The 14,185-nt window shown below is 33.8% G+C and overlaps 1 protein-coding gene across 6 annotated transcripts in view; it reads left to right on the top strand.

The window, feature by feature from the left end:
- Positions 1-13,380, top strand: part of ZNF654 (zinc finger protein 654) — a 94,649-nt gene extending 81,269 nt beyond the window's left edge. For 5 of the 6 annotated variants that reach the window (XM_033433362.2, XM_004272642.3, XM_033433363.2 and 2 more), the window contains 2 exons: positions 3,641-3,782; positions 7,355-13,380. In XM_033433362.2, the coding sequence (XP_033289253.1) occupies positions 3,641-3,782; positions 7,355-9,826 (2,614 nt within the window). In that variant the 3' untranslated portion in view covers positions 9,827-13,380. The remainder of the gene's footprint in view (positions 1-3,640; positions 3,783-7,354) is intronic. The other variant, XM_033433361.2, reaches the window with a different exon arrangement.
- The last annotated feature ends 805 nt before the right edge of the window (positions 13,381-14,185 follow it).

The raw sequence follows: 14,185 nt of genomic DNA, 5'->3' as shown, positions 1-14,185 counted from the left end.
ATTAATAGAACTGGGTCTAGAAACTAGTGGATTTTGTCTTCTATGGGACTGTACTCTTAGAATATACAAATTTTTATTCAGAAGTTTACCATGTAAATTGAAATTACAAATAGAGAGGAGGATCAGGAGACAATGGTAAGACATACACTTCTAAATAGTTTTCAAAGTATTATCATTTCTTGATATGTAGTTATTTTGAAACAGGATATAGTCATTACTATTATAGTATATCTTTTCCTATGGTGATAGGAATGTTCTCTACCCTTGGCTATATTAAACTATTTAAACAGAATATCCACTGTTTCCATTTTAACACACTCATAAGTAAACTGGAATCAAGTATAAACAAACCAAAAAGGACCAGGAAAACATTTTATTTTCTTCTTCTCTTGGCTGACCAATTTCTACTCTTTAGGGAAGAACTTTAAAAATAGAACAGTGCCTATCTTTCCTGCTCCTGGCCACAGTCACCTTCTAAGAATAGAAGCTGGGTGTGTGACTCCCAGCTGCCTAACTGAAAAGGAATCTTTAGGCTGCTTCTTTGTCCTTCCTTCTGAGTAGGCTGAGTTCTGATCGCCTGCCCTCTTATTTCTTCTACCTCTCTCCTTTATATTTCTGAGTGCTGGGGTCCGAAAAAAGTTGATTTTCACTGTAACTTCAAGAGCAGGATTCTTTCCAGCTTAAAAGGTCTGTGTTGTCTGTTTCATCTTGGTCTTCAGATTACTCTTCATCTCCCCTCTCTGAGGACAAAACCTGATCACAGTCCAGTTTTGCTCTGTCTCAAGCCAATGAAGCAAGCTACTAATCCAGTTCTCTCACCATCGATAATAAGAATATTATAATAATAGCAGCTGCTTATATTTGCTGAGTGCTTCCATTAGTCTATGCTTTATATATGCATTATCTCATTTACTCCAGCAATCTTATGGGGTAGATAATATGCCCAAACCATTCAACTAGTAAATAATGATTCAAACCCAGGCAGTCTCTGCTACTAAACATTACTTACTATAAAATGGGTATAGTATGAAAAAAAATCTATGTGGTAAGGGTGGCTATAGACCTTGTTATAGTCTCTCTGCAACTAGATAACTTGGCGGTTATATTAGCAGTTAGCTACCTGGGAAATGTGTTTGTACACCAAATCAGTGCTGTGTTGTTTTTTTTTTAAGGACCCTTTTTTGGAAAGGAAAACATAAGCTTCATTAAACTTTGCCTTTCATCTTCACAAAGAATACTATCTGAGCAATTTATTAAACATCAGTATATACCAGACATTTCACCTAGGTGTTTTCACTTATCTCTCTTAATTCTTTTTATGTATAAGAAAACTGTGGATAAAAGAGATAAAAGCCACACAGCTAGTAACAAAATGGAGTTGGAATTTATACTAGTCAGTTTCCAAGTGATAACATCCTATGTCTAACTAGTTCAGGGAGAAGGTAGTATTTATTGAATGTATACTGGGGTATGACGTGAGCCACAAAAAGGGCAGGGTTATAGGTGGTCCTCAAAGATAATTGCTAACAGGGATGTTGAGATTGCTGGGTTTTTTAAAAAGTATCTCTGTTCTGCCATTTGGCTTCAGTCTTTCCTGTTGCAGACCAGAAGAATGCCAACAGTCCCCAGGCTTCATAGTTTAGAGCTGAGAACATTCCAGGGATTCTGACTTAATTGGGGTCAGTTTCCCATTCCTGAATTAATATTTTAAGGAGAGTGAGGAGGGTCACTTAGGAGGCATGGCCACTGAGGTTCCAGCCCTGTGTATTCGGGCTATTCTTAGAAAATGGTGGTTCACTGTGAACTGGGGAGTACCATCTCAGTTGGCATGTAATGCCCTATTGAAATGTAGGTCTCTTATTCCCAATCTCCTGTTCTTCTTCACTACCTCCACTATATAATGTGTCATTGAGAAGATTTACAATGTATTAATAGTTGGGGAAACAGGACTTATAAACAAGGAAGTATATGAAAGGCATTAAACCAGTAAGAGAGATCTGTTCTGAAGTAGTTATCACTTTAAGTTTGGGGTATTCATGAAAATTTTCATGAAGAAGAGGCACTTGATATGGACTCTGAAAGATAAGCTTATCTTAGAAATAAATATTTTCCAAGTAGAGCAATCAGCACAACAAAAAGTGAGAATAAATGAAGCACATTAACTGACACTGAGGAAACCAATTTAGGAGAATGCCCAGGATTCAAATCCTGATCCTTCTGACACCAAAGCCCATGTTTCTGTTGCTTTTAACACAAGGCATATTGAACAAGTACTAAATGAAATAATCTGGGAGGCTGGAAGCAGATCAGTTTAGCAACCCCTATAGAAGTACATATGGAAAATTAAAGGGCCTAACGTGGTAGCATTGAGAAAGAATGATATAACTGTGGGCAAAAATACAATAAAAATATAAAGACTATGAAAAACAAGCAGGTTAGAACCAAACAGGTTAGAGAAATGTTTAGTGTCATCGGTCTAGGAAAAGGTAATCAATTTTGCAGGAATTTGATTTGTTCTAAATGGATTAAAGTGATAGAAACCAATCTAAGTTGAAATATCCAGTTACGGAAAGTGGGAAAGAAGTCAGAGCTAGAGATTTGGGAACATGGTGTGAAACCTGGTGAGCTTTCCAAAGGAATATGTGTGCCAAAAAAAAGTGAGTGGTGGACGAAAGCTTAGGAACACCCACACAGCTTGTGTGAAATAGAAGAGGAATTTTGGTTTTACTTTTTGTGTTGCTTGCCATCATTTTTTGTTTTGTGTTCTGTGTTGTCTCTCTAAATAGAGTATGCATACCTTCATGATAGTAGTCAAGGTGTCCTTAGATTTAATAGCTGTATGTGCTGGGTTCAAAGTACATTCTCAATATATCACTTTTTTTTTTAACATTTTCATCAATTATTTTAATACGTTTTAGATTATGATGTTTTATGTAACTTTTATGACACTTTTCAAGGAATTCTAATTTGCTAAAATGTGATATCCAAATGTAACAATTATATCTTATGATTTCCTTTGCCTCAAAACCCACTGCTCCTACCTTGTTCATCTAATAACCTTGGCCATATTTTAGAAAAGAATCTACCTGTGAAATACTTTAAATGGTCCATAGCTTGTCTGTTTAAAATACTACATCTTAATGGAAGAGTAGATGATATAAAACAAAATTTCAGAATCAGTACTATAATATACTTACACTTTTAATCTGTAGTACTTTTGGTATCTTAATAGATTGAAAAGTATGAACCATTCTTTGCAGAAATTCTACAACATTGATTTCTAAATTTGCAAGTGGGTATTAATTAAAGGTCAAAGTTAAATTTTTTAAGCAATATCATTAATATTGGTATACTGAGATTAGAATTTGTTTTGATCAAATACTAGAGATGCCTTAGGTTTGTTGGCATATAATTAGAATGCATTCCATATAGCAAATTGCAATTTCTAATCTCAACTTTTCTCCTAGCTTCTATTAGTCCCAAATAGGTAGTGGAAGTAGCCTGGAAGTTAACTTAATATCCATTTACACCCACTTTGTATACATCCCAGCCAGGGCACTACAGAATCAGGGAAAGACAGCTAATGTCTGTATTTGAATAAACTGTATCTTTGATATTTCTCTTTTTTTCTCATTTACAGGGAGTTGATTTTCATATGGAGTAAACTTCAGCTAAAGTCTAATCCTTCAAAACAAGTTTTTGTAGATCAATGCTACCAGCTTTTAAGAACAGCAACTAATGTGAGAGTCATATTTCCTTTCATGAAAATCATTAAAGATGAGGTAAATAGTATATATTTATCCCTTCATTTTAAATTAAATTTAAATGACAGTTCACTGAAACTTGAATCTCTTGTGGTAAAATGTATTTGATCATGTAATTGAAGAAAAGGAGGATTTTAAGGCATTCTCCATATATTATATCCTCCCCTCCCCCCACCTCAAACTCCCAACATGGTACAAAAAGTATGCATAAATGAAAATAACTGAAAAAAGAGAAAAAAAATTTAGTGTTACATAAAGTTTAGTATGGGAACTGCTTCCATAAGAAGCTATTATCTCTTTTCTTATAATTAAATAAGCCTGGCACTTTTAACATTATTCTAAGTCCTGTATGTAGAATCTTAACTAATTTGCAAATGAACTTTCTGTAACTATAGCTAATACCTGTTCACCATCATAGAGAAATAGTTCATAGTTTTACGTTTGGTGTTTAGGTAAAAAGGAATAATGAATTCTGAGACATTTTTGAAACCTAAGGACAAATTTTTAAAGTGTTTATTTAAAATAATAGTAAAAACCCATTACCTATTTTTAAAAACAGTTCTGAAGCAAGTTTTTCGTGGGCCACTGGCAAGTGAGTAAAATTCTACATATGATTCTTACATAGACATGAAAGTAGACCCTACAGATCCTTTTACTTTTTCTCCTCAAGTATTAACAGAACTTTGAGTACAAAGATAGGAAAGATAAAGCTACCTTACATTTTAGGTAGCTCCATTTAACTGAATCTTTATGTGGGTTACTTTTAAATATATAAGGAGGCATCCATTAAATAATATATTTTAATTTTTTTACATATTTATGCATTTATTACATTCATTATCACATCACTCATTAGATGTATGACCATGTAGTGATCATATTCCCGTGATAAAAAGCACTATATCAGAGGGTTTGGTTTTGTTTTATTTCCTATTTATTTTGCTAACTGCATTAATAGCTTCATTATTAAAGAGTGAAATGTCATTTAAATGCATTGTCAAAGTTAACCTCTCTCCCCACCAAAAAAACAAAGAAAAAACAAACTATCCTATAGAATACTTCTTAATATTTGAAGTACATCAGAATTACCTGTAAAACTTTCTAAAAAATATTTATCTATCTCTGTTTTTTTAACATATGATTCTCATTTGTACCAAAAATCGAGAGACTTTGTTATAGAAAATTTACAATATAGGTGAAGTTCAGCCAATTATCATAGAGCTTTCTCGTTTTCACATGTGTGGTCAACCTAAGAATACATGATAAGGGGAAAAATTCAAAGATGAAATAAATATTTAAAATGTGCTTAATTTCTTATACAGTCTATTAAAAACATTTTTATCTGATGGAATAGATCATTCACACGCCTCAGTGCTAAGAGGCACAGGCAATGCTGTGTGAGTTCAGAAGGAGACATTACAGATAGCATATCTGAAAAGCCTTCACAGCGGAAGATGCTTTCAGTTGGGTTTTAAATGATAGAGGAGGATAATACTAATATTTGTAGAGGATTTTGTAGTTTACAGAGCCCCTTCTCCTCATTTTATTATTTGGTTCTCACAGCTGTCCAGTGGCATTAATAGGGTGGCACAGAAACGGGGAAGTGTGTGGATGACAAAACTAATCGAAGAGTTTAGTTTCTATGGGGTTGGGGGTGGGGTTGCTATAGACCCTAAAGGGACTGAATGCTACTCTAAAAATTGAAATGTCAGTCCATAAATATACTGGAATTGTTAAAGGCTTTCAGGTAAGAAAGTAGTCTGTTCCCTTTTGTGATGATCCTGAAATTTTTAAACCTCAGCAACTGTGAGTACATTATAATTTCATGAGAAAAGAGAGGATGTAGATAGAACATTGGACAAAGAGAATGAATTGTTTTGAAGCAGTGGATTTGAATTTGCTATATCTGGAAAATCTAGGTAGGTTTTATAACTGACAATTATAGAAATAAGAAATTTGAATTCAGAAAAGGATTCCAAGCTGGAAATGGTGGATTTATAGGAGACTAAATCAGTGGAATATATCTGATCTCATTCATTCTGCAAACATTTATTCAAAGGTCACTGTATGTCAACTCCTATGTTAACCACAGAAGGATACGAAAAATGAGATACTGTCCCTGTGATCTAGGAATTCCAAGTCAAGAAGTAGGGGCGTAGACAGTTATAAAACAATATTACATGCTTTTTAGAAATAAGTATAAATTATTCTCAGTGGAAAGAATAGAGAATGTTTTTAACTCTACCCCAAGGTAGGGGCCAGAATGAATCAGAAAAACTTTCAAGGCAGAATTGATTCTCAAAGAATGAATAGGAGATGGGTAGGAATTTACCAGCGAGGTAAAGTGATATGCAGAGTTAAGTTCTGCTTGTGGAACTGTAAGTGAGGGTTGCATAGCACATAAGGAACTCAGAGGACATGAGGCTGGCATGTCATCTGTAATATACCATATGCAGGCAATATGATACACAGACACAACTGTTAAAGACATATTATTATTTTATCTCTTTCTATTCAAACAAGCATTTAGGTCATTCTAGAGGCATTATTTATAACTTGAATTAAGGTGGATAGACAACAAATTCCCAACTAAAAGCTGATGCAGTTATCTTTGAGTCATCAGTCAAAGTTTCAAAGCTTGAATACTTTTCAGATAACTTCCAGTAGGTTCATTATTCTGATACCTTATTAGATTTGGAAAGTTTATAATTGCCTTCTTCATGTGGATTACACTTCTCCCCTTATTTGGATAAATAATGTTACTTAATAAGTACAATAAGTAATATTATTTAGTGCAGCTTTATGAAAGAGTTTCCATAAGCAGTTCTTTTTGTTTTTACTTTAGTATTTTTTTAACATCAAAAATTGATAACTGGGCTTCCCTGGTGGCTCAGTGGTTGAGAGTCCGCCTGCCGATGCAGGGGACACGGGTTCGTGCCCTGGTCCGGGAAGATCCCACATGCCGCAGAGCGGCTGGGCCCATGAGCCATGGCCGCTGAGCCTGCGCATCCGGAGCCTGTGCTCCGCAACAGGAGAGGCCGCAACAGTGAGAGGCCCGCGTACCGCAAAAACAAAAACAAAGACAAAACAAAAAAAATTGATAACTGTGTTTTTAAATACATATAATTTAACCCTTCTGCCACAGAATGTAAGATTGGTACCTTAAAACAGGGGCCTAGATATGTAAGAAACTTGAATCACCATAAGTTCATGAAGCATTTTATTTTTTAATAACCATAAGGTTATGAAGCATTTTGTATTATGGTCAGTAGGGCTTGTCAGACTTGAAAATTAAATAAATTGGAAGCTAAAATACTGTCTTTTCCAGGTTATTCTCAAGTTAAAACAGATTTATTTATATATTAAAAAGTAGTTAAACATGGCTACCCATTGAAGAAAATTGCACATTTAGAATACTCTGTTTGTTTAGCTTTCATTTCAGAGTTGTATTGGGTTGGCCAGAAAGTTTGTTCGAGTTTTTCCGTACGATGCTATGGAACGTTTTGGCCAACCCTGTATTTTAAAAGGATAATCTAGTAAGTGTTAATAATTTTTTTTAAGAAGTAGCAGTAATATTTTTCTTTTTACAGGTTGAAGAAGAAGGCTTACAAATTTGTGTTGAAATATGTGGTTGTGCTCTACAGCTAGACCTTCATGATGATCCTAAAACTAAATGTCTAATTTATAAAACAATTGCACATTTTTTGCCAAATGATTTGGAGATTCTCAGGATTTGTGCACTCTCAATATTTTTTCTTGAGCGCTCCTTGGAAGCTTATCATACTGTTGAAGAGCTTTACAAACGTCCAGATGAAGAATATAATGAAGGCACAAGTAGTGTTCAAAATCGTGTTCGTTTTGAATTACTTCCAATTTTGAAAAAGGGATTGTTTTTTGATCCTGAATTCTGGAACTTCATAATGATTAAGAAAAACTGTGTAGCGTTACTGAGTGATAAATCAGCAGTTAGATTTCTAAATGAAAGTACACTGGAAAATTCTACAGGTAATGTAAAAAAGGCAGTGGAACAGCAAGGTTTAGATGAAGGACTTGACTCTCTTACAGATCAGAGCACTGGAGAGCTTGATCCTGATGATATATCTGGAGTGCAACCAAAAGGTCATATTAATGCAAAGAAAAACCTCACAGCTCTTAATGCTTCCAGAGTAGATCACAATGTCCCAAGGCATCGGTGTATGTTATGTAACAAGGAATTTCTAGGTGGTCACATTGTACGGCATGCCCAGGCTCATCAGAAAAAGGGCAGTTTTTCATGTGTGATATGTGGTAGAAAATTTAGAAACAGAGGACTTATGCAGAAGCATTTAAAGAATCATGTTAAGAAAATACAGAGACAGCAACTTGCTGCAGCTCAGCAGGAGGATCAGGAAAATCCTGCTTTGGAAGAAATAAATTGTTCTGATACTTTCATTTCATTTGAAAATGGGAAGTCTGATAATAAGGATTTGGAAGTAGAGACTATTACCTGTTCCAGTGATGGAAACAAAGATGTCATCCCTTCACATGTGGGTGAATTCATTGAAATTCCCGGAAGTGTATCGGAAGATGTTATTGAAAATATTACTGAAAATGGCAATCCTGATACTTCTTTAAATAATGTCTCAGAGCCATTACCTGTATGTGTGGATGACTATGAGGAGGAAGAAGACGAAGAAGGTGATTATGAAGAAGATGATTACGACTTGAATCAGGAAACTTCAGTACTTCATAAAATCAATGGAACCGTGTGCCATCCAAAAGACATATATGCGACAGATCAAGAAGGAAACTTTAAGTGCCCTGCTCTTGGCTGTGTCAGGATATTTAAAAGAATTGGATTTCTAAATAAGCATGCAAGGACTGTACATCCAACTGATTTAAATGTGCGGCAAACAGTAATGAAGTGGAGCAAAGGAAAATGCAAATTTTGTCAAAGGCAATTTGAAGATTCTCAGCATTTTATAGATCACCTTAATAGACACAGCTATCCAAATGTGTACTTTTGTTTGCATTTTAATTGCAGTGAGTCATTTAAGCTGCCAATCCAACTTGCTCAGCACACAAAAAGTCACAGGATATTTCAAGCTCAGTGTAGTTTTCCAGAATGCCATGAGCTTTTTGAAGATCTTCCTCTGCTATATGAACATGAAGCTCAGCACTATTTAAGTAAAACACCAGAATCATCTGCACAACCAAGTGAAGCAATTCTTTGGGATGTTCTTACAGACTCAAAATCTAATCATCAGGAAAAAGACTCATCTAGTAATGAGAAACAAACTGTTAGTCTACCAGTTTCTACTAGCAAATCAAGGAAAGATCCTACAGAACCAAAGACATGTATAGAAAGTATGGAAAAGAAAGACCGTTTAGTTCAGAATGGAAATGAACATTCTGATCACACTGTTTCTGATATAAGCTTGACAGACCAAAAGATGCCTGACATAGAGCCAAATTCTGAAAATAATTGTATTAGTGATTTAGTCAATGGACACAGTGGAATAGAGCAAACACCTTTAGTTTCCTCAGATCCTGCTTTGAAAATTGATACAAATAGAATCAGGACAGAAAACGGTTCCATTTTACCTAGTGTTGTACCACAAGAACACAGTACCCTGCCAGTACCTCAGGCACCTTCCAAACCAAATCAGACGAGTGAACATACTTCATATGGCTTAATTTTAACAAAGCCATATGTCAGACCATTGCCTCCCAGTTACCTTGATGAACGGTACCTTAGTATGCCAAAACGCAGAAAATTTCTGACTGATAGGGTAGATGCCTGTTCTGATCAAGATAACGTTTGTAAAAAATCAGTGAAAAGATTAAGATGTGGCAAATGCCTGACCACCTACTGTAATGCAGAAGCACTTGAGGCTCACCTTGCACAAAAGAAATGTCAGACACTCTTTGGATTTGATTCAGATGATGAAAGTAAGTCTTCTGTCTTCTCAGCAGGTATATCTGTAGAAATAGAAAATGCCATAGATCTTTGTAAGGTTAAAAAAATTAACATTTATATAACACAGATAATAAAGCACTACCCCATACATTATTTCCTTTAATCCATACAACCACCATGAGGTGCTATCACTATTCCTGTTTTATAGATCAAGCAACTGACATTCACAAGTAATTTGCATAGGCATACACCTGTGAACTTGTGGAAGCCAGAACTTGAACACAGTTTTTTCATACTTTTGGATCACACTCTTTAACTGTATCTGAGGCTTTTCTTCATTCCAAGTTTTATGTAGTAAGAGATCTAAAAACAAAGTAATTATGATGGAAATGTTTTTCATCTGCATGCCAGAAATGTAAACCAAGTTGAGCCTCTATTACAAAAACAAAAATAAGAAAGAACCAGAAAATAATTGAAAAATAAAACTGAGCAAAAGAAGAGCTTGCCTTTCTACTAATATTAATATTCTTTAAATGAGTAAGGGTATAAATAAACAGGAAATCTAACTTAGAATACTAGATGAACATCTATAAATATGAATTAACAGACGTGTTCTGTTTTACAGGTGCCTGATAAAAATGTTTCAGAACGATCTGTCGATCAAGCAGTAGTGTGCAAAAAGCACTACAAGAAAATGCATCATCAGTTTGCTATTTCCCTGATGGCCTTAATTTTAGAGCGGTCTTGGATTACTAAAGATAAAGACAAAGCACATTTTCTAGAATGAACCCACAGAGGAGATGTGCTGGTTTAGACTCCAAAAGGGTTATTACAAAACTCCCAAAGTACCAGTTATCCAGAAAAACCACATTTTTTTTAAGAAGTCGATGATGATTAATAGCAGCATGTTCAGTTTCGCTTATGTGAGAAACATATGCAGGCAACTAGTCAAAAAGAATAACCAGCTATGGCCTTACAGAAAGGGAAAAACCCATTATAAAAAAGGGGGGTATTCCACAAATAGGGTTTGTTTTCTTGTCATGCCTAATCAGATTATGTCCTCCTTTCTGGTCAAACATGCTTTAAGGAACCATTTCTGTTTGATTTATTATTACTTAGAAACTGATTGATAAGATGAAAGTAAAACGATTTATCATCATACTAGCTATAAAAGATTGTACCTTGTTTCCAGATGATTGATTAGGTCAAAGTTCAATGAATGACATACCAGCATTTAAAATTAGCAAACAAAAGAAGACAAAACAACAGTGCTTTGCTAATAAGCTCTTGACAGAACCTTCCACTTTCCATTTTTATAATACCAATGAGTTATATTTAAAAGGCAGCAGCGTCAATAGAAAACATATTATCAGTAACTCTGGGAAGAGATGGGAGGATCTAAGACCATTAAAGGCTATCTTAGTTGAAAGAAAACACTGAATTGCAAATTCTTCAATGTGAATAATGGTATAAGCACACTGGGATATTTCTGTTTGTATATAGAGTAGTGTTAGGACATTGCTTGATGATTCATAGTAAGGTCCTCTAGACATTAATGTGAGTTATCTAAGTACAGTCCTATAAAAATAACTGACTATAAAAAAAAAATATGCAGCTAAGAATCCAGTCAAGAATTCATTGGTTTTATTCAATTAGGAGAGTTAATTCTAAAATAAGCCATATTACTTATGCTTTCTTATTTATTTCTGATGAATTTGGTCTGAATAGTAATTTTTATATATAAAAAGAAATATTTACACAAAAATTTGCACAGCAAGAACACAGTAAGATATATTGATGCATTTATTTTCTTTGATGACCAGTAATTTTCCTAAGGAAGATTTTAACTTAATAGTCAATAAATCGTTAAAACAAAAAGGTTTTTAAAAATACCCTCTCAGATGTGTTCCATGTCTTTAAAAGAGGAAGCTTAAAGACTTCCTTTTACCTAACAGTGTGTTAATCTATAGCAGGGGTAAAATGAACAAAAATGCAAAGGCAAATTCTTCAAAAACAGAGCTATTAATGTACCAATGTCAACCAGATATTCCAGTTATTCCAACTGATACATTCTTGTTCAAAGTATATAATCTCATCAGACCCTACTATTATAAATTTCTGGATATTAAAGCTTCTTGAATGAAGTCACTAAGGAAGTGTGACTTTTCTTCCAGGGTAGCATCCAGGCTTTATTAAATTAGGATTTCCAGGTCATGATAAATCAGATATCTAAAAAACTACCCAATTTTATTAGTTTATTTATCATAGGCGTTCACTACTATGCAATTGATAGTCATAAGTCCATATCAATCAAATCAGGTTTTTGTTTTGTTATGTAGCCTACATTAGGCTGTGGAATTTACATTTAAAAACATAAGTAAACAACTCGATAAGGTTTTTAAATCCTTTAAGGTCAACTAAAGAAAAAAATGTTTTCCATACTTCCTGATACTAAAAATATAATACTTGAGTTCTTTTTCAGTTCAGTCTAAAATACATCATATAATAAAAAGTATTTGGAAACTAGTTCATATGGACAATGAAGTTATTTTAAAATATTTCTGCTTTGTACATTTTCCAGATGTTTAAAATCACAGCTTAACATTTTATCACATTTTTAACTTTTTATTTTTTATAAGTTGTAACTATTGACATAAATCCATGTCTGCAACTTATTTTCATTCATTTTGCAGTTCATACCAAGATGTTTTAAACATATTCCACTTGTTATTTTTTTGTCTTTGAGGTTTTATTTCTACTTTTGTGTTGGTAAGGGAAAACTTTCTGAAAGACTGAGATCAAATTGGTTTATACATAACTAGATCAAGGAATGTTTTATAAAATTCTGTTTGACCACATTGTTCTAACCTCTTTATATACTTATCAAATAATTGCTATTGAAAGAATGTGTACATTTTCTTATGTATGCCTTATAAAACATAAACTTACATCATTTTGCTTTTACGGGGTGCATAAACTTCCAACAGTTCCAATGTGGAATTCAGAAGACAAGGAAGCTTTCTTCTTATTCCTCAAATTCTTCTCTTTTTCTTTTCTACTCCTTCTATTTTAAGGATGTGTTTATCTTACGTGGACCAAGTTTCCATCCTTCATTTTCAAATAAAAATTTCCTTTGAAACATTAAATATTAACTTTCTGCTATGTTTCAGTAAGGTCAAAAAAATAGCAAATCTGAATTTTTGCTGCTCAGATATTATGGAGAAGATAGAAAAGGAGAACCTTCGTGGACAGGGGCACTGGTACTTTGGGCTTCAGTCATACTCTTTTTTTTTTTTTAATAAACCACCAATTATATAATGAAGACATAACATTGAACTTGTGATTCTTTTCAAATCACACTTGAAGGTTCAGCTGTACTCCTTTCATGTTTGGTTCAAACTGTAGTATGGGTGAAAAACCTAAAAGGGATGGTAGTGTTTATTTTTTAATTTATTTGGTACTGTAAAACACCATTTCAGAATGACTAAATGCTGCATATGCATTTTGGAATTGTTAATATGTGACAGATATTACAGATTCAGCAAGAAAGGAAATTTGTGCTTCCTTGTTGAACATTAAATTATTTTACTTTGCATTTTATAAGAGTACAAATTAAAACTGAGCCATTGAACTGCAATAAATCAACAGTGTCTCATTTCAAGAAATTTTTTGTACTGTACATAGATTTGTTCAATAAAACATTGTCCTTGTTGGTAATGAAGTTGTTCAGTTTTATATAGCACGTTACTTCAAAAGGAATTAGGCTTAAGGTATATGTTAAATAAGAAATTTCTATTATGTTTCATAAGAGAATGAGGTATTTCAGTTAATATTACCATATTCAGGTTATTGAGTGATTTTAAAGAAAGAACATAGAAAACGCTAAAAGTCTACACAAAATAGATATTTTTGACATTACTTAAACTAATGTCCATATGCAGGAATTACAAGTTGATAGAACACTGGTTACTAAAGTCATTTCAGGTAAGTGGTTTCAGTGTGAAATAGTACGCTCTGGAAACTTAGTAGGTGGAAAATATCAGAACTCTCCAAGACAGTGGATGGACTGATCTGCACTGGTAATTCTTCAGAGATGAAGAGCCTCTGGTGGAACTTAAAGACTGAAGTCGCTTTGAAATAAGATGTAAATTATGAAAATTACTTCCTACGAAAGTATTTCAATGGGAAAACGTTCAAACCAATTAGTAATCTGTATCTAAAAGTGGGGTTCTTGGGCATGAGGGCTCTACTCTTTTGGCTCACTAACAAAGGAAAACCTCCTACACTTTTTGCTATAACTTGCAGCTTGGGGCTGAAGTAGAGAGAAACTCTTTGATACGATGAGAGCACTGCAAATGAAAGAACAGATATTGTGTTAATTACGGTGATTTTCACATATTACAAATGTTATGCTTTGAAAAACTATGAGAAAATTACTGAAACATTCTAGAGCTGAGATCTAGAATTCTCCATCTATGATTTATGGTCATATGATCTTAGACTATTAAATAAATGTATTGAG

The sequence above is a fragment of the Orcinus orca genome, chromosome 5 (assembly GCF_937001465.1).
Source record: "Orcinus orca chromosome 5, mOrcOrc1.1, whole genome shotgun sequence".
Lineage (NCBI taxonomy): Eukaryota > Metazoa > Chordata > Mammalia > Artiodactyla > Delphinidae > Orcinus > Orcinus orca.
The sequence above is the reverse complement of the archived record's forward strand: the minus strand, read 5'-3'. Positions and strand labels throughout refer to the sequence as shown.